Source organism: Sceloporus undulatus, chromosome 5, assembly GCF_019175285.1.
Source record: "Sceloporus undulatus isolate JIND9_A2432 ecotype Alabama chromosome 5, SceUnd_v1.1, whole genome shotgun sequence".
NCBI classification, from domain to species: Eukaryota; Metazoa; Chordata; class Lepidosauria; order Squamata; family Phrynosomatidae; genus Sceloporus; species Sceloporus undulatus.
The window spans coordinates 86,840,447-86,865,503 of NC_056526.1; the positions used below are offsets into that span (position 1 = coordinate 86,840,447).

A 25,057-nucleotide genomic window follows, 5' to 3' on the forward strand; every position below is an offset into this window, starting at 1 on the left:
AGTATATGTTTCCGTGTTGATTCTAGGGTGTGTGGAATTGGGTAAACCTTACTTAACAAAACAAATTTCTCACACAACTATAGCCTGAAGACTGAGCAGTATACCAGGAATGGTCCAAACACATTGCATAAATAATCTAGTTTGAGATAGTTTTAACTGCCCGGAGTCAATGCTAGGGAATTCTGGGAACTGTAGTTTTGTGAGACATTGAGTCTTCTCTGTCACAGAGCTCTGGTGCCACAATAAACTACAGTTCCCAGGATTCCCTAGCACTGAGCCAGGGCAGTTAAAGGGATCTCAAACTGGATTATTTCTACAGTGTATTTTGGACTTAAGTTCAGATCTGTATTCAAAATTACCTCTTCCTTAAAGCTTCTGGGGTCAGGTGCAAGTAAAACACTTGCTTTTTGTAAATGATGATTTACCAGTCTTGTCAAATGCTTATACCCTTCTATCTTCAGCAGAAAACCATCTGGCACAGTCAGCTTTAATAATATTTAGCATTATATCAGATCCTTTAGAAATTCACTTGCCTTCCGTGGCAACAGGAAATAATTTTTTGCCCTTCCCTTTAAATTTTAGGGGAATCCCAAATGTTCCACCTTTCTTCTTCATTATTTGCACATCCAGTGGGTCCAACATTTCCTTGCAGGATCTGCTTTCCATACCTCTGACCATCTTTGTTGCTCTCTTTAAACCTGTGCCAATTTGTCAAGATCCTTTGTCTATATGCAATATAGAGCGTGATACCAGAAGTGGATACAATAGTATTGATAAGGTCTTAATAGTTAGGAATAAAGTGAAATTTCTCCCTTTCTATGACTTGAAAAATTGTGGTTCTATTACTGTAGCTAAAAATCACATTTAAATCTTTCTGTAGCTATATCACATTGCCGAATCGTGTTCAACTAGCAACTAACCTTACAAATTTTAAGAACACCAGAGCCATATTACACACCACCAAAAGCTTCCCTGTCCAATATTGAGTTCAGACAGTGCCCAATCAGTGGATGGGCTACTCACAGGATATGAGTGTAACTTCACCATCCACCTCATGCTCCCAACCAATATGCAGAGGCATACCTCTCTAAATACCAGTGGTTATATAAAGCCATCTTGACTGGTAGCTACTGATGGCCCCATCCTCCATAACTTTATCTAGCCCTCCTTTAAAGCTATGCAAGTTAGTAGCCATTGCTATATGACAGTAAATTCCCCAGTGTAGGTATATACCATACAGAGAAGTACTTCCCTTTATCTGGGATGATCCCTATTCTGCTTTTATGTGGGAGGAAGAAAAACCTCTTCCTATCCACTTTCTCTACACCATACATAAATTCTTCCATGATTTTTTTATACACCTCTAACAATCTTACACGTATCTTGCACTTATATTTATTTAAACTAAACAATTTTAAGACTTTTTTTTCATTATCAAGTTGCTAATGCCCCTTGAACATTTTGTTTGCTCTTTCTTCACTTCTTCTCATCTCTAGAATATCCTTGTACCAGTAGTGGATGTTTACCTAAAACTGTACCACTGGTGGACATTTACCTAAAGTGGTTCAAATCTCTTCCCACTCCTAATGTATGCATTGCTTGCTACTGAATGTAAGCCCCACAAAAAGCACATTATTCAGTTAGCATAGCATGAAAGACTAAGGCTAGATCATTCATCTCCAAAAAGGACCATGCTCTTCTATGGCCATCTTCTGGATTAGCAGGAACATCAGAAGTACTCATATCTCTGGGACGGACCTCATAATCTTCATATCCATATCAACAAGCCTGGTCACCACTACAATTGCCATTCTATCTGGGTTCAGCTTCTCTTTATTTATTCTTGTACAAACATTTTCTGAGTTCAACCACCCATTCACAATAGACACTGTATTACCTGATGCAACGAGAAAAAAAAATAAGGAAAAGCAAGCCAGGAAGACAGCAATAGAAAGCCGGCACTATTGCCAATACTAGGATAAATGCTAGTTGAGGTTCCTATCTTAATCACTTTTTCATTGAAAACCAAGGTTTTACTCACATAATTTGACAGACTCTCAACATGAGATAACCTTGGTGGTGATTATCACCATGTTGACTATTGGACTGTGAGAGGTTTAGGCCCCCAAAGGCACCATTCTGAGATCTGAATTCATTTCAATGCAAATGCATTGTTAAACTATGGCTAAAGCTGACAAGATAAGGAAAGATTTTCTCTAGAGAAGAGAGAGAGAAGGAGAGAGAAAATACATTCCAAAAGCAGGTTCCAAATATCTATACCATAGTTTTCTGGACACAAGTGTTTCATTTGCACTGAAATTATCCATCTTTGGGCAAACACACCAGTGGGCCCCTCCTCTGCAGGATAATACTATGGGTTGTAGCATAGGATGATTAAAAGGTGTGTGAGAAAGGCTTTAACCCTACAAAAATAAAGAAAACCAAACTAATTTAATTTCAAAATTAATGTTGCAGTCACAAGTACAACTATTATTACTGCTTTGTTTCTTGCAGGATAATTAACATGATTTTGTAGAAGATTATCTGTTTATGGTTCCTAGAATGTTTTCCTCTTTTGCCCTTTTAAAACACTGGAAAACCAAGGAGAAAACCGAACAACCAAGAACACAGGAAAGGGGCTATGCTAGTCTTAATCCTATTGCATACCAGCTTTGTTAGTTATGTCTTAAACATTCCTAGAGTCTACTTGTCTAATCAGGTACTAACAATGACTGCCAGCTCCACTTCCTTTTCATTTAGTAGCATTTTTGCCCTGAATAATTTGTCTTAGTGAGATCAGTAACCAACTCATACTCTTTGCATTGTTTCTGTTCAGTGCATGACTGAATACATGTCTGCTTTTGGAAACTCATACAATCATTTGCTCAGGAATTAAAAAAAAAATTAATGTAGCATTTCCTGCCAAAGAGAAGAAGAGGGGATAATAATGCAGCAGTATTTTAATATGTGGTTGTGAGAAATCCTGGTCAGAATCCTTATACTGTAAACCAGGTTAAAACAGCAACAAGGGCGGGGGAATTTATGCATAAAGGAAATTGTATTGTTTATCCCAAAGATGGCTATCAATTTGCAAAAAATCTAAAACCAAATATGATTTGTTAAGTGTACCTTTATTAAAGGCATAGACTTTATGGAAATTTATAGGTTGATAATGTATCCAAAAATACACGAGATGCAGAAAATTCTGAAAATACAACATTTCTCATGCAGAAAAAACAACTTCACAGTGTGGCTGAATTTGGAATTTATAAATCCACAACAAACTTTTGGAACTTTATGCAATTTTTCCCCCATCTTACAACCTGCTACTTCCACAAAATAAAAAAAAAACCCTTATTTTATAAAGCTATTCCTTGGGAAAACAAGGGCTGTTGCTCTTTAGTAGTCACTCTTAATCCTACCCCACTTTTTTTGAAATACTTATCTGGTAACCTAATGTAGAGGTCAAATAAACGATCTTGTCCCAGCTGCCAAGCACCTGCTGATTTTGGGAGCAGAAAGATTCAGGCTTTCAGTCATGCTATGCTGAGCTACAGTGCTAAACAGCCTCTGCAGTTTGTTTCCAATTGCTACAAAGTCCAAAAACTGGATGCTAAGTTCAATGGCATCCTTCCCCTTTGTTCCAGAAAATTCCAAGTCAGTCTGAGAGAAATCTGGACTGCGGCTGTAGTTACTTTTCAGCTTGGCAAGAAACATAAGCAAACTGTGCTGCTGGCTAAGTGAACATGGGATTATAGAGAGAGTCATGATTCTCGGCTTTTGAATCACAGCCCTGATGAAAAGAAAGTGCAACATGTGTGATACTTTGCGTCCATAGAAAAGAAATGGGCTGGCAGCACATTCAAGAACACGTGCTGGTTAAGTGACAATAGCGTTCTATGTGTAAATAGCCATTTCCAGTCAGACACTTGGCACAACACTGAATGTGAATGGAAGAGTACAAAGGGAGGAATATATTGGAAAAATAAAATAAATTCAGGGCAACATTCAATCCATAGGATGGTCTGCCTTTCCTTCAAACATATCTTCTATCCCAAAACAAAATGGCATTCATTTCTTATTTTGGAAAATCAGTGATGGCCTGGTTTTTAATCTGAATGTATGTTTTAAAAGAGAAAAGTTGAAAAAGTCTTTTTGTCAGCAGACCTCCACTCTACGTGTATATGTATAGAAAAGAAAAGAAGGCTTAGTCTAGACATTTAAAATACTCCACATTATGTGTGAATAGAATGTGATCAAGGCACATGCAATTTGCAATTTGCACAACTTTGGGCTTTTTGCACCACCATCCTCCCAGAGAGAAAACCCCTCCTTAGACTTCAGGGTATCTGCTGAAATCTGCAGAAATGTGCATTATCACACAATTGGCCATCTGTTTGATTTGCATGCATTCAAATGGCTGCATATTTTCGGCAGAGGGAGGTGAACAGATGTGAATTTGTGCCAGAAAGTGAAGACAAATTAACATTGATGTGTACGTGAAAAGATTTGCACCAATTCACATAGGACACCTACATGCAGACTAGCCTGAAGAGATGCTTATTCTGAATTCCAGAATTTATAAGAAATCTTGACTCTGTCTTTCAATTTATCCAAACAGGGTTGCAAATTTCAGACAACAATTCTGATTTATGTATTAAACAATTTCCATTCTGCTTTCCAGCACACTCCCAAGGTATTTAACATCCAAAGATATACAACACACTTTCAAACAATCATCACCAAAGAATCCATAAGCAGCTAAAATATAGCACACACCAGAAATCTTGCAGAAAACAGACCCACACACTGTTTGGAATTAAAGACACCTTTGACTGGCGCTGAAAGAACAACAAAGATTAAGAGAACTATTTTCTGGAGGAGAGAGTGCCACACTTGCAGTGCTCCAGCAGAGAAGGTCTTTTTTATGTCATTACCCACCATGCTACAGGCATGGAGGGAATGAAGAATATCTTAATGTACAAATAGATTCTTAGGGAAGAAGATGTTCCATAACTTGCCCAGACTCAGGCAGGTTCCATTGAGCAGATAATGCCAGTTCTCCAGCATCTTCAATAGCTTCCATTTAGTTTTTGGATCTAATGCTACAAAGTGACCATCTCACTCTGCACTGGTTCTGTCATTCTTCATCAGTCTGTTTATTTGCTGGCATGGAATCCCATGCATTTGTCTGAATGCAGCTCCTTGCCACCAAAGGCAAGGTGACCAAGACATCTTCCTTTTCCAGGACCTGTCCCCCATTTCAGCCTTCTGTCCAGGAGGAATCCCCAAATATAAGGAGTAAGATGCCTGAATTTACATTTCTACAAGCGTTTTCAGATGTTATTAGGTAATGTCCTACATTTTTTCTTGAGTGCCCTACTTTCATGGTGCCTTGTCCTCCTTTGTGCTTAGGACATGTGGTCACCCTGGCTATTGGGAAAGTTCTTAAACAGATGTTCTTAAACTTATGTATAACTTACCCCACTACTTCAATAACTGCAGTTACCACTGTTAGATTTTTATGCCCTAAGACTACAGAATCTTAGAATTTATTTTCTGGAGTGAAGCACTGAGAGATATTATTCACTCACATTGAGTCCCAGTTTAGACATTTTGACTCCCAATTTAGGAAGAACAACCACAACAGTAATAATAATAGTAATAATAGGGTTGCATTATGCCACATATCCACCTAAACTTTAACAATCAGTTTCCAGGTCCTTCTACCAGTTTCTAAATCTATTTTGAAATTATTTCCCCAGCTTTATATAAAGATGACTATCTTCTTTAATTCATATTTTAACTTTTCTTTCTCTAATATACCAAGCAATATACATGATATCAGCACCTTAGACTGCTATAATTCTTTAAACTTACTCATGTTTCTTTTATCATTCTTATTATTCTTTTATTACACTCCTTATTCTTTTATTTTCAAACCAAGCCAAATCATTATTTTATATAAAAAAGGTATATTGGAAAAATATGTTAAAAGACATTACTTTTTAAAAAAGGAGAATTCATGTATTACATTAAAGATCCTGGAGGCCTAGATGTTATCTTTTCCATTCAAGTCCTAAAGAGATTTTTAACATATTTCCTGAACTTAGAAAACACTTTTACATGGACTTAAGCCTAAAATAATGGAAATACACTATTAGAAGCGTTATATACCCCAATTCCCTGAACTGATGCAAGAATCACTAGAACTAAACAGTCACTGACAGATAACTTTTTCCAGTTACTTTTCTTACCCCACGGCTCAATTTGTTTACAACACCCTATCATTTCACTCTCTGAACCTAATGATTTAAGCCTGGAGAAACTCTGGTTGTTTTCACTTACTGATCATAACAGAGACAGTATTCACATTAGGATTGAAAGAGCAGCGTCCCTTTCCAGATTCACATTTGGAATCGATCTTGAAAACCTGCTCCTGTAACGAATAAAAAACAAACGATATGAAGAAAAGGTTGAAAGAGAATTTCAACATCCCTGAACTGAATGGAATGATGCCCAAATGGTCAAAATTTACCACTTTAGGATTGGCAAAAGTAGTTCTGCTTTCCACATAAGAAATGTAAGTTTTTATCCAACTTTAAAGGCTAACACATGTATTCTGACAGATGAAATTTGTCTTTATATTTCCGCTTTGTTACTGGCACCATAATGAAACATCAATGATGGCATTCCTTTCTGTTTCAGAAATGTTTTGCCTATTTGAATAGTTATCTTTATTTGGGTCAGTTGTTGTATGCACAAACATAGGTCTTTGTTATTTGGTCATATGAATTGTGCATTGGTTGCCAGATTCCACCACAAAAATCAGGAATGATTGGGGTCCAAGGCTGAGGAGGATTGTTTGTATCTGAGAAAGAAAGTGTAAGGTACATTTCTTCTTGAGATAGCCCTGGTTGTTACTGTTGCTGATGACTTCAGATGCCTAATAATTTTATTTATTTATTTATGTATTTATTTATTTATTTTAAAAGTTGGATGGGAAGGTAGCATTGATACCTCAAAATACAACAAGCTTGGTTGAATGTCTATGGCATGTGCTAGTTTTATGTATTCCCAGTGATGTAAAGTGAGTACATGTCTATGGTCAGTCTTATAGGCAGGAAATTTAAGTTCATAGTTCTAGTGCACAAGCACATATTGTGACAGTCAACAGTCTCTTTTTTATTACATTAATCAATCAGCCACCTTATCCTTTCATGGATTCTTGTTCACAGTCTCCATAATCTTTGCTGCTGCTGTAATCTGTGAAGCATGAACCAACCCTACCTGCCTAGGTAGTCTAGGATTAAAATTCTCAGTTTCCCTCATGTAAAATCACAAGCACTTACTATGAATTAAAACTTTGTTTAACTTCCTATAGCTATTCCACCTAGATACCTCCAGAATTCCCACTACCCATTACCAATGGCCATGGGAGCTAGCAAAGATGGGAGCTGTCTCCCAAAACAACTTGAAGAAGCCAATTTAGGAAGGTCTGGTCTTGAACAGGTCTTCCTTACTGTAGCAATATTAGTATGACTTTGCTTGATCATACCAAAAAAAATCGATTATTCAATACTGGATAGCAACTTGCTTCTAGGACACTAACAAGCAGGGCATGTGCACAAATAGTACTTGCCTACTGTTTGTCATAAACTGGCCTTTGTAGCAAGCTGGTTCCATCCAAGGACTGGATGAAGTGGCATGTAAGTATTTCTACCTGATTTTTGTCTAATTATTTTTTTAAAAAAAGCTTTCTAAACTAGTGGTCATACACAAATCTTGTGGTAGTAATCTGTATAAAAAGCATTATTTAAAATATATATAGGGTTTCCCCCCTTGGCATCAGCTATCATAATTATGATAGGTCAGAAAGCCATATTGAAAAAGGCATCAGTTTTTGATAAGGAGTGCAATTTTTCATTAGCTTTGTATATGGATTGCTAAAAATAAACACATTCTGTTTGGCTAATGTCTACATATCAATGCAATAGGTATAGGAAGGGGCTCGTGTTTAATCCCTTATACTTGAATTGGCTTTGCTATTGTTGGCCTGCACAGTAACAGCAATGAAAGCATGAGGCCTGCAGTCAAGTGTCTAACAGACTCCAGACGTCTGAGGCAGCAGTTTATTTGATCAATTGATCATAGGCATGTGGCTAAAAAGACAGCTTTGTTGAAGCCAATTCCAGTACGCTGAAGATGTGTATCTTTGTTTTGCACCCTATTTTTGCCTCATCTAGAAGTCTGGCATTTTTACTGTAAATTCACCCATGTCGTGTTTATGTCAACAAACCTCCAAATTTAAACATTCCTCTGCTTATTCCACACATGTTGTTGCTGAAGAATATTTCCACGGACTCTTTTAAAATGGGTCAGGATTTCTCTGACATCTTTAAGAATGGTCTGAATGTTAACAGGAGGAAGAGTAATACATTTGATGAACCTTTTATCTCCCAGCGGAAAGAACATCTTCTCCTTTTTTGGCAACTTTTGGGGGGGGGGGGAAACTGAGAAAGGTACTGAATACTGAGCCACTGTGGTGTAGTGTGGTGTTGGACTAAAACTGTTGTAAATCAGGGTTTGAACCTTGCTGAGCCATGAAAACCCACTGGGTCACCCTTGGCAAGTCTACTTTCTAAGAGGAAGGCAATAGTGAACATCCTCTGAATAAATCTTGCCAAGAAAACCTTATAGTAGTATCATTATAACAAAAGTGTCAATTTGAAGGCACAGAACAATAGTGACAACTGAGAAAGGAGAGAAAATAGTTTCAGATGTTAGGGAGGAAGGAACCCACTCTAATTTCCAGAATAATGGACCTGAATTATTGCATTGAACTATGGCTGTAACAGAGAAAATAAGGAGTCAAATCACCACAAAACAGCAAACCTGTAGCCCTGAAGGTCCTATGGAAGCCTGGCCACTCTAAATATTTGTTGGTCTCTCTTCTGAGACCAGAGATGCACTAGCTGTGCCTTTTTAAAAAAATATTTCTAGATGGTAAACACAGTGGATGTTTATTGTACATAAACTAAAATTAGTGTGACTCAAATGCATTTGAAAGTATTGCACCTTACCTGCTTTTTGTTTGTATGTATATTTGTTTTCATTTAATTATGTATATATACATAATACTCATGTCACATCAACTCAAATTCTGGCTATGGGCCTACACAAAGCAGTGATGGAAGATGAGAAGCAATGGATATTCTGCAATATGGACACATCTCTCTTATTTCCGTCACAGTCACTTCTGAATAGTTGGAAAATATTTGGATTGCAATGCTCTCCGCAAGGCTGCCACATAGGAAACTCTGATTGGTTATGTATCATATTAGGAAGTGATCACTGATTGGCCGTGTTCATGCACTGAAGTGGAGAGACAGTGAAAATAAAAACAGTGACACTACACTGAGTTTTATGGGATGTATCCAAAGGTTTGAACCAAAAAGATTCAGAACTCTGGATAGCTCATAGAAAACCCAGCATGAATTCATTGACCTAAAGCAATGGAGCCTTCTGACATAGTTTAGGTGAGAGGTGTTTCTGCAAGAATGAACTTCAGGGATCAGGGAAGTTCTCATCCTATACAATATCCATCAATGACAAATATAAATATGAGGTTTTTATTTTTCTTGCTTTTTCTTAATTCTTTCAAATGCATTAACCTATGACACAGGAAATGGGTCCTATTGAGAAGCACAAGCACAGTGCCCTTCCAGGCATAAAAACTGGGATTGCGGGTCTTTGGATTTCCATCACGTTTAGGAAGATAAGAATATTTTTTAATGTTAATATGGCTGGGATACTTGAGAATTGTTCTAATGTACACTATAATAATAATTTCCAAAAGCAAGAACACCACTCAATAGAATACTGGTTGTTAAAACACTTACTTCAGACCTCCGTCCCCTATTGAAATATGCACATACAGGGCTGAATGCCCCACTCCCACAAACGTACAAATGAGTGCGGTTGAAAGTCTGTATTACACGGACAAAATTGCCACAACCGTGCTGCAGAGAGAATGGGGAAAATATTAATAAATCGGAACACACATATGCCATAATGCTATTTACTGGTGATTATCATGATATAATCCCTGTTGCATTCATCATATCTTAAACATAACATCTTTCTTGTAAGCAATGCATATTCTTGAGACTTAACTGAAACCATATTGAATACACAATGCACATTGTTGAAAGAGGCTTTGCAGACTTGGAATCGCTAGAATATCTATAGCTTATAGCTTTGATCAAAACAAATGTCCATGAGAAGATGTCTAGCCACTGATGAATGTCTAGCCACTGACAAGTTTCCTTATTAGGTTCTTCTTGTGTGATAGCCAAGAAGGCCAAACTCTTCAACGGCAAATAAGAGGAATCATTATGAAGTAATATATAAACAGCCGAAAGAAAGAAAGAAAGAAAGAAAGAAAGAAAGAAAGAAAGAAAGAAAGAAAGGGTGAGGGGAGGGGACAGTAAGGGAGCTCCTGTAAAAACCATTCTCAAAATCTCTCCCTTCCCTTTCTTGGCTTTGCCATTGCTGGAATGGTCGAAGCAATGAGTAAAATGCTCATAGCCCTTTCTTAGTTGTCTAGACAGCTTCCCCCAACATAACTGCAAGTCTGGCATGATTGCAGCATTAGCTTTCGCAGACATGAAACACCTAGCCATGTTTCCAAGCAAGATTTTCAAAACCATGTTTACAGAAAATGTAAACACGTGCTCAGGCTGTTCTGTGCTCTCTCTTTCTTTCCTGCCATTTGTCTCCTCTTTTCCTCATCCTGTCCTTCGGGATCCTGAGAAGTGCCTGCTGGTGAACTTTACATAGAGATATTTCCTTTCCAGCTGGGATGTTATGGAAGGCCCAGTTCCACCTCCTTATGCAGCATATACTAACATTATTAGGGTTTGTGTACAGCGAGGCCATTTATCACTGCATAGCATTCCCATGTAACATTCCATTTTACTATGACACCTGTTTACATGACACCCAGAAAGCAGTTGCAGCAGCAGCTGGTGGTACTAAGCACTTGAAGAGATGTTTCTGCATTAGGAGTCTTTCTGATTAATAGCCTCGTGTTTAATCATCAAGAACTGTATCAGTATGGAATCCTAGCAGATTCCTCCAAACAATTCAGTATACTCCCTTCATTCTATAAAGCTCAAAATAGCTTGAATTGTCCAATTTCTATGAAATGTATATAGGATTGCAGCCTAGATGTCATTAAAAATTCGGTCATCACAGTCTTACTTTTACTTTGTTGCAATATGTAATATATCCCTATATCAAACAAGTTTTTAAAACTCTGAGTGAATGCCATTTTGCATAATAAGGGGCAATATTGATCCTTAGTAGGTGTGATATCTTAGATTGTAACAGTCATCTGTAAAAAAAAAAACATGCTACCAGTTTTAATCTAAGATAATTAAACAGAAATCACTGTGATCTATTACTGCTGACATCTTAATGAAAAAAGCTATACTTGTATGCTCTGCAAATCCCATATTTTCTTCCCTTGAGAAGGTTTGATCAAGATAAGATGAGATTGTCAAAGGTATTTGATGTGTACACTCCTCTTAATTACATATCCATGTCCAAATGAATTCTTATTATAGTATAACACAATACTGTCAGTATTTAATTAAGATTAGAAGCAGTGTACTTTATTCAAGTATGGACAAACTAATAACGGAGATAACAGGATTAGACCTTTGCCTCCAAAAGCAGAGCTCCAGGAGGTGAAGTGAAATCATTTATTATTGTTTTTACTGCAAATATAATTTCTTAGTGGTTTTTATGAGAAGCTCCCAAGATGATGCAGAATGTATTAAAACTATAACAATTAAACAAGTGATTAGTTTGCTTGACCAAGAATCAACTTGAGGATTGGATTTTACTAGGTAATTGGTTCAACAGATGGTTCCTTTGCAAGGTTGTTGTTTTACGTCCAATAATAGTTGTGCCACATTTACCTGCTTTAAGGAAGTTCTGCTCTTTTTCAGGCATCTGTTTAAAATGTTGCTTTACAGAACCCATAAAAGACTCTTTATGATCAAGCAGTAAGTGCTGTTGGAATGTACAGGACTTTTTTTTTTTCATACAAAAGGCCACATATACCGTCTGGGAGTCTGTCCAGGCACTTACATTAGCATGAGCTCAGCAGTCTGCAATATAGTCGCTAGGAGATACGCAGACAAGCGTTATTAATGATCTCCATCACTAGCAGCAAGGTAAGCAAGAAATAGGTTTTGTATTGTACATTTTAAAATAATAATAATAATCCTGAATATAAGCAATGTTCTCATTTTTCCAGACACTGGTAAAGAGGCCCAGGTTGTGTAAATACCTTGTTTGTTTCAGAAATTTTGTAGGATCATTCAGCTTTCAGAGCACTAAGAAAAATACCCTTCTTCCACATTGCTTTTGGCTGCACCCAAGGTGCTCTGTCTCAGTGGCCAAATATTTAATTAAAAGGAAAAATAAAATACTTACTGTGGGATCCTTGCCAGCCATTTTGCACTCATCAACTTTAGTTGTTGATGCTGGCCAGAAAATCTGTGTGGAAAGAAAAAAAAAGAGGATCATATAACATTAAATGCATATACACAGGGTGGGGTGGCGGGAATTGTCATTTCCACCTTGTTCTAGCTACTACAATGCCTTCAAGGCGTGTCTAAACTTACAATGTCAATCTTTTTTGCAGATCTGTTTTCCTGGGAAATGTATTTCTCACCAAGAAACCTAGTCAAAGAAGGCTTCTATCCCACCATGTTAACGCCAAAGTTACTTTTAAAAAGTGTACCCCAAATATGTAAATATATAAATGAAATACAAACTAATCTAAATTTATTATTGCAAAAAAACAAAAAACAAACAAACCATCATGTTAAAGTTAATGGCTGTATTTGTCATCTCTGGTGTAGGCTCTTGCAGACTGTGCCAATATGCAAACATGAGAAGATCTGTTCTCTTCTTCTGTTTCTAGATAGATAGGATTAAGGCTTCCAATCATGACATTCACAAACTCACTTGAAAATGAAGTGTTGTTAAATTGTGAGGAGAGATGAAACACTCCTCCTCTTCACCATTTAAGGAACTGTGTGACTAGGGCTTCATCCATACTACAAAAGTATAGCACTATTTATGCCACTTTAACACACATGGTTTTGTACTATGGAATTTTGGATTCTGCAGTTTAGGGAGGAGCATTTAAAATTCTCAGTCAGAGTGCTCCAGTCCCCTACCAAACTGCAAATTCCAGGATTCCACAAGGAAGTAACCATAAGGTGGAATAATAGCACTATAACTGAGTAGTGTGAATGGATCCCTGGATGTACTGCTCTCCAATATTTCTGCCAATATTTTGATGTCTTTAGAGTGGGGGCCTTTGTGTAGAATGTATGAATCAAACTCAAGCAAGCTAAGTGTTTGGGTTTCCCTGCAATAAGCTATGTCACTTAAACTTTACAACAGTGGAATACAAGTTGGCATACATGTTGAAAACTCAGATGTATATGGTGCAGCCAGGGTCAAACCCCCCGGATGTGTTGAATAGCAGTAACTGACATTGTATGCCATCCTCAACTCCCATGCCTGTTCTCTCTGAGCTTGGCTGCAATACATGCAGTTAAGTGGAAGGCAAAATAATTTTCCAAGAAATGATATCATGTTCTGAGCTATCCCTGTTGTAATCAAAAATATTTAGAAGTTGCTTTAAGTAAGACTTGTTCCTGGTTAGAGCTGAAAACTTCAAGATCTACAGAGAATGGATGTTCCATAATAAGGGTACTTCTACCCAAAAGGTTTTACCCCACATCCTTATCGAACTAAGGCCTGTTATAGACTGCCAAAATAAAGCTGCTTCGGGTCTCTTTGGAGTTATGCTGTTTAAATGATGCATGCATCCTAAGAATCCGGAAGCTGCACCAAAGCTGCCCTCCAGTGCTTAGGAATGGAGTGTGGCTTTGGCGCGACCTCCAGACTCTTAGGACCCATGCATCATTTAAATAGCATACCTCCAAAGAGACCCGAAGCAGCTTTATTTTGGCAGTCTGTAACAGGCCTAAGTCTCTTGTTGTTAGGGTATGAATGGCCTCTGAAAATTATTAATAGCCTTTGTTCTTTTCATTTTACAGTTTACATGACACACCCAGCCAATGCTACATAGATTATGAAAGTATGATTTAGACTATCTACTTACTGCCACTTTAATATATGTACAGAAAGGATATCAAGAATAACAGAACAGCACAGACCTCCCTTTAAATGGTCTAAGCCTCCTTAGGGAAACTGACCTCCCAGATTGAAAATTCCTAAGAAGCATGAAGCTGCCCTCTGGCCTTTGGTCTTGGTCTAAATGGAAATGAAGACCACATAGAATAATTAATTTAAAAAAGATTTCCCCTCATAGCAGTTGTTCATTATTTTTATAAGTCTACATCAACTGTGTGAAGTGTTAAAATCTTATCAAGAAGGCTGGGGTCAAAGGAGTTCTATTTGGATGCCAAAGCTGAAATGCAAGATGTCTTGTAAGAAAATATGCTGCTAAGCTTCCAGCTGAAATTTGCCCAAGAGATTTAGCTAATATTGAGATAAATATCTCAGCTACAGAGGAATCTTCATTAGGTATCCACCCAGCTTCAGAAGAATGTACAACTCATCTCTTGCAATCACAGCCTCCATAAAGGAGGAGAAATTAGTCTTGCAGGCAAGAGGAAAGCCAATACTGAATCACATGAACTGAAGAAAGCTTGCAGTCTATTAGTAGCCTGCAATACAATTAGTATATTCTAAAACTGGGATTTAAAACTTGATATCTTTAGTATTTCTATCATGCTTTTTGACAGTTCAGTGTGCTTCCTATATATTAGTTCAGCAATTCTTAGACAAAACCTGCAGTGCCAACACTAAAGAACACGTACAAGTATGATTTCCATTGTATAGCTTGTGTATAGACAGATGCAACTTTAGTGCTAACTGAAATATGCCAACAAACATGGAAAACAAAGAGGTAGCCAATAGGCTGGAAATGCTCGATATACAAACCAATCCACAAAAAAGGAGATACAAAAGACTGCAGCAACTATAGGACAATAGCAATAATCTCACATGCAAACAAAATAAAGCTCAAAATTCTGCAGCATAGACTTCAACCATACATGGAAAGAGAAATTTCATAGGTGTGAGCAGGATTCAGAAAAGGAAGAGGCACTAGGGACTACATTGCAAACATATGATGACTAATTGAGTGCACCAAAGAATTCCAAAAAAGAATCAGCATGTGTTTCAGAGATTACAACAAAGCATTTGATAGTATAGATCACAAAAAGCTATGGAACACACTCAAGGACATGGACTACATTTGATAGTCCTGATGAGGAATCTCTACCAAGGAAACGAGGTCACTGTCAGAACAGGATTTGAGGAAACAGAGTGGTTCCTAATAGGCAAAGGATCAGGCAAGGCTGCAGTCTATCACCTTACTTGTTTAACTTATTTGTTGAGATCATAAGAAAAGCAGAATTTGAATCAGAAAAAAAAGGAGTTGAGATAAGAGGAGAGAACATTAACAACCTAGGATATGTGGACAACATCATAATATGAGCAGAAGACATTCAGGAATTGGAAGAGTTAATAAAGAAGATAAAAGATGAAAGTGCAAAGGTAGGTCTTATGCTGAACATAAGAAAACAAAAACAATGACCGCAGAAGAAATACACAAATTCAATCTAGACAATGAGAAAATTGAAATAGTTAAAGAATTCTCAAATCTAGGATCAAACATTGACCAGGATAGAGACTGTAGTTAAGAAATAATAAGAAGACTATGAATGGGAAGGGCAGCTACAAAAGAACTGGAAAAGATACTGAAGAGCAAACAACTTGAGCACTGAAGTCAGAATTGCCTATGCCATTGTATTTCCAGTTACTACATACAGATGCAAGAGCTGGGCAGTGAAGAAAGTGGACTGAAAGAAAATCAACTCATCTGAAATCTGGTGTTGGAGAAGAATATTTATGCTACCATGGATAGCCAGGAAGACAAACAAATGGGTTCTTGAACAGATCAGACCACAGTTCTCCTTGGAAACTAAGATGATCAAGTTGAGACTATCGCACTTCGGCCACATAATGAGAAGGCACAGACCAATAAAAAATCCAATAATGCTAGGAGAGGTAGAAGATAGAAGAAAAAGAGGAAAACCACAGAACAGATGGATTGACTCTGCCAGGGTGGTTATGGGCAAGGGCATGCAGGATCTGGGCAAGGCAGTGGAAGAGAGGGATTCTTGGAGATGTCTCATCCATAAGGTTGCCGTGAATCAGAACACAAGTGGAAGGCTAAGAGATGCTATCCATGTAATCCTACATATTTCAATTCAAGAGTAAGTCCCACTGAGCTCAGTGAAACCTACTCCCCCCAATGAGGGCTTAAGACGGAGGTCTAATCTAAGAATTAAAATTTAAGCTGTGGAAGTATGGACTTCCTGTATCACAGACTTACCCCACATTTGCTGGTGGTGACATAAGGTTTCTCATATATCTATAAGTCAAATCTAATTTTAATAGTTTTTTTAATCTTTTCTCTATGCCACCTTTCTCAAAATCCTAGGTTCTGTGCCAGTGCAGAAACTGTTATGCCTTAGATTCAGAAGCTCCCCAGATTTCACCTAAACAACATTTTTGACATTGGCTGTCTTGTTCATCTAGAAAAAAGAGGGATCCCCCCCCAAAAAAAAGACCAATCTGAAGGAGTCTCAAGCCAAGAGAGCACAGTTAAATGGAATTAGAAAACAGGTAAAGCAATGATAAGAATGTATAGTGGAAGTGAATAATGAGGAAGGGTCCATTCTCAGTGACCTAAGTCTGATGTCTAGTGATACTGCAATTGCCAATAATAGACAGATATAGGCTGCTGCCACACTGGAGAATTAATACAGTTTGATGCCATTTTAACTGTCTGGCTCCATCCTATGGAAACCTGGGATTTGCAGTTTGTTATAGCACACAAGCTCTTTTACAGACAAGGCTAAATCTCACAAAACTACAAATTCCAGAATTCTATAGCATTGAGCCATAGCAGATAAAGGAGTGTCAAAATGCATTGATTCTGTAATATAGATGCAGCCACAGTTTCATTTACAGTGTCTATAAAGTCAGACACATTTAAAATAAAATCTGGTTCAATCTGCAAGGTTTCAGTAAATTCATTTTGAACACAGAAACCTACACAAAATAAATCTATAACAAAAATAAATTCTTCTCATACCCATAAAATCACTACTTGTTTTCCTCCACAGAATAATTCTTCTGCAACGTTTGGCGATTTTATGAATACACGGAGAATACTGAAAATGATTATTTATTTTCTGCTGCAGTGGGGAGAAAACCACCATAATCATTCATTCTCCCATGAGAGAATGAAACAGTTGAAAGTTTTCATTCCTAAGCCAAAGTTTTAGACTTGGATGTGGAAACTCAGCTTCATATCCCTATTCATCTGTAAAAGTGGGCAAGTCACTGCCTTTTAATCTAGCCATTTCACAAGGCTATATTATAAAGGAAAAAACTGGCAAAACCACTTCCGCCTCAGAAAACTCTATGAAATTCATGGGATGACCATAAGTCAATGGGCGACTTGAATGCACACACACAAACATGTTGTGAAGATAATATTCTATTCTGAGCTACTGAGAGGAAGGGTTTAACTAGTATATAATGTTGCCTTTTTCTGCAGAAACATGTCAAGGCCTTAGCCTTGTTTATGATTTTTCCTTGAAACACAGCAAACTGCCTGATACCATGTCAGACCTCTGGCCCATCCAGCTTGGCACTGCTTACATTGACTGGTATAGTTGCATTTGTTGTTGTCATTGTTATCCACCCTCGAGTTGATCTTGGCCCAAGGCGAGCCTGTGGATGGGACATCTCCAAGATTCCCTGTCCTCCATTGCTCTGCTCAGTTCCAAATTCATATCCATGACCTCTTTGATAGAGTCCATCCATCTAGCATGTGGCCTTACTGTTTTCTCCAATGATTTATGCTGTCTCATGATGTGGCCAAAGTATGATAACCTTAGTCTAGACATCTTGGCTTCCAGAAAGATTTCTGGTTTAATCTGTTCTAGCACCTATTTGTTTGACCTCTTGGCTGTCCATGGTAACCTCAGCAATCTTCTCCAGCACCACATTTCAAATGAATTGATATTCTTACTGTCTGCTTTCTTAACTGTACAACTCTCACATCCATACATGGTAATAGGGAATACAATGGCTTGTACTATTCTAACTTTCATGCTCAGTTGAATATATTTATATTTTAGGTTCTTTTCTAGTTCTTTCATAGCTGCCCTCCCCTTTCTTAGTGTTCTTATGATTTCTTGACTGAAGTCCCCATTCCGATCAAGATAAAATTGTGAAATGTAGCTGAATACAGGGTTTAAAACAGAAGTCTTTGCTAGCCTCTACCTTGAAATCCCAGGGACTATACCCAGAGCCTTCACTAGTCATGTGCAAAAGCATTTTCAGTATTCTAGTGATGTAAACCCACTCTATTTAAACCAAAGAAAGTTCGCCATTGATTTCAGTGGGAGATGAGATGGACTGCTTGGATACAACTCAGAGGAAGTTGGATTGAAACCAGATGACCACATTATCTGTGACTAACTTGATTCCTATTGATTTCAAACCGAATGAGGCATGACTAACACCCCCTGAGTGAGGGCCTATATGCATCTGTATTAAGGAACACTGATGCCTTTCTGGTTTTACATAATTTAAAGCTTGTCTGCATTTGATTTGGAATCAAAAAAAGAGAACAAGTAAACAATAAGAAGTTGGCCACTTCAAATAAAAGCAAGATGGTAATGTCAAGTCACGCAAGTAGAGTTTATGGTTACGGTTCTATACAGCATGAAGCATGGGGTAGGAAGAAGCATACAAACGGTTGGAGATTTTTGTGTGAATGTTTTTACTGCAGCCAGTCATCCAGAAGAATGAGCCAGATACTTATCCTTTTAAAACCACATAATGCACTGCAATATATATTTTTAAAAATAAAAAGCTTCCAAAACATTGTTGGCTGTATGCATGCAGAGGCATACTACTTCTGTGTATTGAGCGACTGGAGATTGTATTTATTGGGTGGTGAAGGAAAGGCACTCTACAATATTTTTCTTTCCCTATTCCCAAACTAATCACTGGTACTGAAATCAGACTGCTGACCTGCTTCTGTAACATTCTAATAAGAATGGAAGAGAAGCGAGAGAGCTATAAGAACAAACTATTGCATATACTTGTGTACAAGTTGACCTTATTATAAGTCAAGAGAAAGTTCTAGGACCAAAAGCATGGATTTTGATATGATCTGTCGATAAGTTGAAGGTAAAATGTAGGGGCATATAACAAAGGATGTATAGGGGAAAACCACTTCACTCCTTCCTTCTCCTTCTCTGGACCTCTCCTGACCACCTAACACCACTTCCCTGGTGCTGGAGGAGGTTTTAACACCGGATTGAAAAGGGGGGGAAATGGGGTGTTTGGTGGGGAAAGAGAGCTGGAGGATGGGGAGAGAAGGTTTTAACATTGTATTGAGAAGGGAATTACCTCTTTCACACACACACACACACACACACTTTTTTCTGCCTGGTAGCTTTTTCAAAATTCACTGCTGAGGCACACGGGATGGTGCTTCTTTCAGGACCTTTTTAAGCAGTATTACCATATAAGTCAACCCAATATTTTAGGGTCAATTTTGGGCATACATTTTCGATTTATAGTTGAGTATATACAGTACTATAGAACAGTGCTCTAGTTTGCAACCTATTTTTATTTGTCCTGTCAAAATTGTTGGTTGTGATTCTGAGTAAATGGAAGAGAGGAGACTATAAAACCTAGGTAAGCACATTGTCCCAGACTGACATTGTTTATACATACTGTTTTGCTAATATTACAAACAACAACTGTTCAGTGGAATCATGGATCTGGAATGTTACCTGAGAATAATGAAACAGGATATTTTCTCTGTCTTTGAAAGGAAAATCATGAAGTAAAACCATTCTAGTTGATTCCCAAATGTGTGGTGGACTTACACTCAAAGGCTCCTGGCTTATATTGTTGATATTCAATGAGAGAATGTGATCTTTGCTGCCAATATAGATCCGGTCCTGATCTTCATCCATCACTAATATCCTGTAGTCTAAGGGGTGATGGGAAAGAGCATAAAACTGAGCGGTCTTGGTTTCCTGCAGTTCTGGAAGAGAAAAGAGAAACCACAGCTTAATTTGCTTTCCTTGGTTAAATAATCACATCTTGGTAAAGAGGTATGTGACCAATAAACCTGCCAAGATTAAGCAGGACCATGCCTCATCTAAGCATCAATGAAATAGTTTTCCTGTCAAGTGCATTGCCCTTACACTGAAGTAACCAGCTATGATCATAAAGCATCTAGAATCACTTTATCAATTCACCCGAAGAATACTGTTGGCTTAATGGAAATTATTATTTACAGCTGTGGCTTTTAAAACACATCATATATTAAACTAATCAATGAGGACATACCACAGTACAGCTGGCCAAAATCAATAGAGAAATACATTTAATCTAACATTGCTAAGATATGAATTAGCTAGAAATGATCAGGAGTTATTTTTCCAATTATGATATTGCAAACATATTGTTCTAATTCTCTAAACTATTTTTTGTAACTCATTAATGTATAATAGTGCTTTGTACAAATGTTTGACTGGGGGGGAGGTTAACATTTTTTTTAAAAAGGCTGCTATGAGATAATTGCTATACAGTTACTTAAGAACTATGTTCCAATGTTCTAACACTAAAAAGAACTAGTCTGTTTCAGTTAATGTTATGAGTATTGCTAGAGAGAACACAATACTGCTAGCACTTGATTTAATATAGTAATTCAGACTAGATACCAAAGTGTTATATTCAAAGATAAAGCTGTGTTAGTCTGTAGAATCAGTATGTAGAGGGATCTTGTAACACCTTTGAGACTAATTGAAAGAAAGAAGTTGGCAGCATGAGCTTTCATAGACTTAAGTCTACTGAGGACTGCATCTGAGGAAGTAGACTTATGGCCCGGTACAGATTGGCGCTTTGCACCAGCCTGGGGCCGATTTTACAGTTCGGTAGAGCTGGGTGTCCATATGCGCCCAGCCCTACTTTCGGCACCTGTGCGCCATCTTGCCATGTCCCTGTCCACACAGGGTGTGCGATGATGACATGTGGGCATTCGAGTGCCTAAACAGCACTCGCTGGAAGAAGCGGCATCATGGTGCGTGAGCGCCATTATGACACCTTTCAAAAGAAGCCACCTAGAGTGGCTCCTTTATAGGGAATGTGTCAGTGCTGTGCCAAGCGGTTGGCATGGCATGAACGAGGGGCAAAAACAGGTGGCATGGAGCAGCCCATCTGTATGCCCCATTAAGTCTAGGAAGGCTCATGCTGCCAACTTCTTTCTTTCAATTAGTCTCAAAGGTGCTACAAGATCTCTCTACATACAAAGTGTTCTATATGATGGAAGTGTAAAGAATATTGGAATCAAGAGAACCCAGAAGCAACAGCACACTAGGGAAAAGAAGCACCCCCACCATCTTCACCACTCCAGAGAAGGCAGGTATATAGCTCCTCTTATCCTCAGCTTTCTGTGGCCTTCCTTCATTGAGATTGCTCCTAAGCATCCCCTTCTACAAAGTGGAGCCAAGCCAGCATCTGAGCTCTCTGGGGAGCTAGCAGCAATGAAATGAGTGGAACAGAGACCAGAGCACTGATGGAGGAAAACAGAGCATATCCACCCAAATATGAGCTATAGCTCAATGGAAAGTCTATGCCATGGTGTTGGGGGCACCAAGAAATCTTTCTTCTATGCCACCATTTCAACCACACAGTGTTCTCCAGTGGAAAAGTGAGTTATCTTTTATATTCTGCCATGCAAAAGCAGTTTGTAAATTGTTCAGCAGCCCACTGTGAAGACTTTGCACTGCATTTAACAGATTAAATCTCTTGGATTTGCTGACTTGATAGAAGTCAGGTGCATATAATCTTATTCTTAGATAGATTTCAGGTTGTGCAACCTGAGGAAGTGGATAGAATCCTTGGAAAGGTGAGAGCCATCACTGGATTCTTGCCTTTCCTGGTTCTTAAAAGCCAAAGAGGGACTGGACTGGGTGGGTTATGAGACCAGTGAATGCCTCATTACAGCAAAGAAGGTTTCTATCTTGCCTTAAAGAGGCTGTGCTGAGACCATTATTGAAAAAAAATATTCCACGGACCCCACTATTCTGGAAAACTGTTGGCCAGTTTCCAATAACCCTTTTTGAGGCAAACTAATCAAAACGAACCATTCAAGATTCTTCTTCTCTCATTGTATGTGTGCTCCCCCCCCCCCCCAAAAAAAAGTGACAGCATAACTGCCATTGTCAGCGCTCTGGTTCAGTTGCCAAATCTTTGCAAGACCAGCTATTGTATTAGATAGAGGCAGTCACCCCCAGGGCTTTCCCTGAACCCCATCCAGGCCACAGTGTAAGGACTTTCTCCTGTCCCCCTTGTGTGATACCAACAGTGGGGAATGTCTAAATGTCTTCAAGGTACCTTTGAGGATTTAAAGGGTAAGGTAAAAGTAGTCCCTTGACATGAATGTTTTGTTGTAACCGAATGTAGGGGGTGGTGCTCATCTCACTTTCTAAGATGAAGAGCCAGCGTTGTCCGAGGACTGCTCTGGTGGTCATGTGGCTCCAAACGTTGTTACCTTCCCACTATAAAGAGGTACCTATCTATCTATTTGCATTTGTATGCTTTGGAACTGCTAGGTTGACCGAAGCTGGGACTAGTGACAGGAGCTCACCCCGTCATACAACACTCGGGCCTTGAACTGCGAATCTTCTGATCTTCTGATCATCATAATTGGCGTCTTAACCACTAACCCACCATATCCCTATCTACTAACATCAGTGGACACCACCCTTTTATGTTTAATGTTGCCAGTACAAACAGTTTATCTAAATCAAAGTTCTCAGATAGATAATGTTTCTGGAGACCAAAAAGTCAAAACCAAATCTTTACTTACAGAAATTAAACATAACATCGCGTTCATTACATTTAAAACATCACATGCTCTCTCCCTCTTCTCAAGCTAAGTCAGACCTTCAGTCACTCAGTTCAGACTCCCTCCTCTCAGTCCAACCCTGGTCTTCCTTAAACTCTTTTCTTTCTAACTGCACACTACTCAAACCCTAGGCCAAATAAACTCCCTACGCAAACTGAACTCTCAGCTGTCATTCACCAATTGTCATTATGAAAATCTCCTCAAACATTACCCAATCAACATTCACTTCCACATTCTATTCTCTCCCCGCTCATAACAGCTACTTATCGCACACTCTAATATGCACACATGACTCGCACAATGTTTTCAAATGCAAACCCATGACATGACAGTTCCCTTTACAATGGGAAGGGCTCCTCTCCTCAGTCCCAAGCCTGTCCTTCGTGTTATTTTCTTATTCTAGGTGGGGCTGTCTTCAGCTATTGATGCCACTCTGCAGTGTTACATGCCACCCCTGTTGCCCTGCTCCTGGCCATTTCCTAACATTTATTTCCAGGGTTGGGACTGGCCTACAGTGGTGTACAGGCAGAAGAATTCTGATTTGGAGTCCAAAAAGCTAACACTTCCCAAACTTACGGCTTGACAAGGACTACCTCAGTTCACTTCAAAATTCTTAGACACCAAATACCTTTTAGAAACATGACAAGTTAATAAAATAAAATAAGGAACAGTCTACTTTAAATGTCTCCACTATATCCAGTGTATCCTGACAGCTGTCACCTGTACTTCATGCAAAAGAAGCTAAGTCAGCACATGTGAAGTGATCCACTTTTGATTTTTTAAAATCAATACAGAACAAAGAATTTGCTGAAATGGCCAAACTGTGCTTTTCTTATGAAGGCATGAAATATCTTTATACTGGAAAGTCACAAGGGTAACTGCCCTTTACCACCCAAAACACACATGCACACACAAACAATTTAAGGAAAGTTAAAGCCTTTGCTATTGTCAGTTGCTTTCAAAACTAAATTCATCAAATAGTGTTCACCAAATTCACCAAGTTATGTCAAAGCTAAAGAGCCTAGATGCAAGTCTGCTCTTACAAGTCTAATTCTGTCCCCTTCCATGGTGTGAGATGGAAACTAGCACACTTGATTCAGAGGGGACAAAACCTTGAAATGTATTCTTCACACAGATGAAATAAGAGGCTTCACTAAGGGCCAAATTGGGGTCAATGAATATCAGAATTAAATATCTTCTCAGGGCTGTAGCAGAAATGATGGTTTTGCCACCCCATAAGAATTCTATCCCCTTATGAAATTTCCATCATTCCCCACATTTCTAGCATTGTAGAGAACTCTTATATTGGCTGTGTTAACATTCCTTTGTTAACTTTGTCTGCCCCTTTTCTTTGGGCGCCTGCAGTTTTAGAATGTTCAACTAAAGTTTTAAATTACTATAATGCTAGAAATTTGGGGCTCCAGGGAAATTTCACATAGGAACAAATTTCTTATTTGGGAGATCAATGCCCTCATTTGGCTGCCCCTCAATCTATTTGAGTGTATTCTCAAATATTTCTGAAGTGAAATATGCATTTTGGTGCCAGATTTTACCTGAAACAATAGTATGAGAGATGGGTGGCACATGATTTAAAATAGTCATATTGAGGAGCGAGCTTATCAAGATGATAAATGTCTGTTTTTTTGTTGGTGGTGGTGGTGTTTTCTTGATAAGGATGTCTTTAATCAAGGCAGCTAAGATTAAGACAATAGCCTTGCTATCATCTATTTCCAAAAAGTAAATCTGGATCAAAACAGTCCTAATCCCTACAGTAGCATTACCCAAATAGAAAAAGTGCATGTATTATTCTAGGCTGTTCACTAGAAATGTAAAGAATATTGACATTTTCCCATTCACATTATTGTTGCTATTATTATTATTATTATTATTATTATTATTATTATTATTATTATTATTATT

At 38.2% G+C, this 25,057-nt stretch overlaps 1 protein-coding gene across 1 annotated transcript in view; it reads right to left on the minus strand.

The window, feature by feature from the left end:
* The window catches only part of LOC121932215 (semaphorin-3C), a 155,302-nt gene that overhangs the window by 46,448 nt on the left and 83,797 nt on the right, over positions 1–25,057 (minus strand). The window contains exons 3-6 of the mRNA XM_042470701.1: positions 20,106–20,266; positions 12,508–12,570; positions 9,903–10,022; positions 6,349–6,439 (exon numbers count right to left, since the gene is read on the minus strand). Coding sequence (XP_042326635.1) covers positions 6,349–6,439; positions 9,903–10,022; positions 12,508–12,570; positions 20,106–20,266 — 435 coding nt within the window. The remainder of the gene's footprint in view (positions 1–6,348; positions 6,440–9,902; positions 10,023–12,507; positions 12,571–20,105; positions 20,267–25,057) is intronic.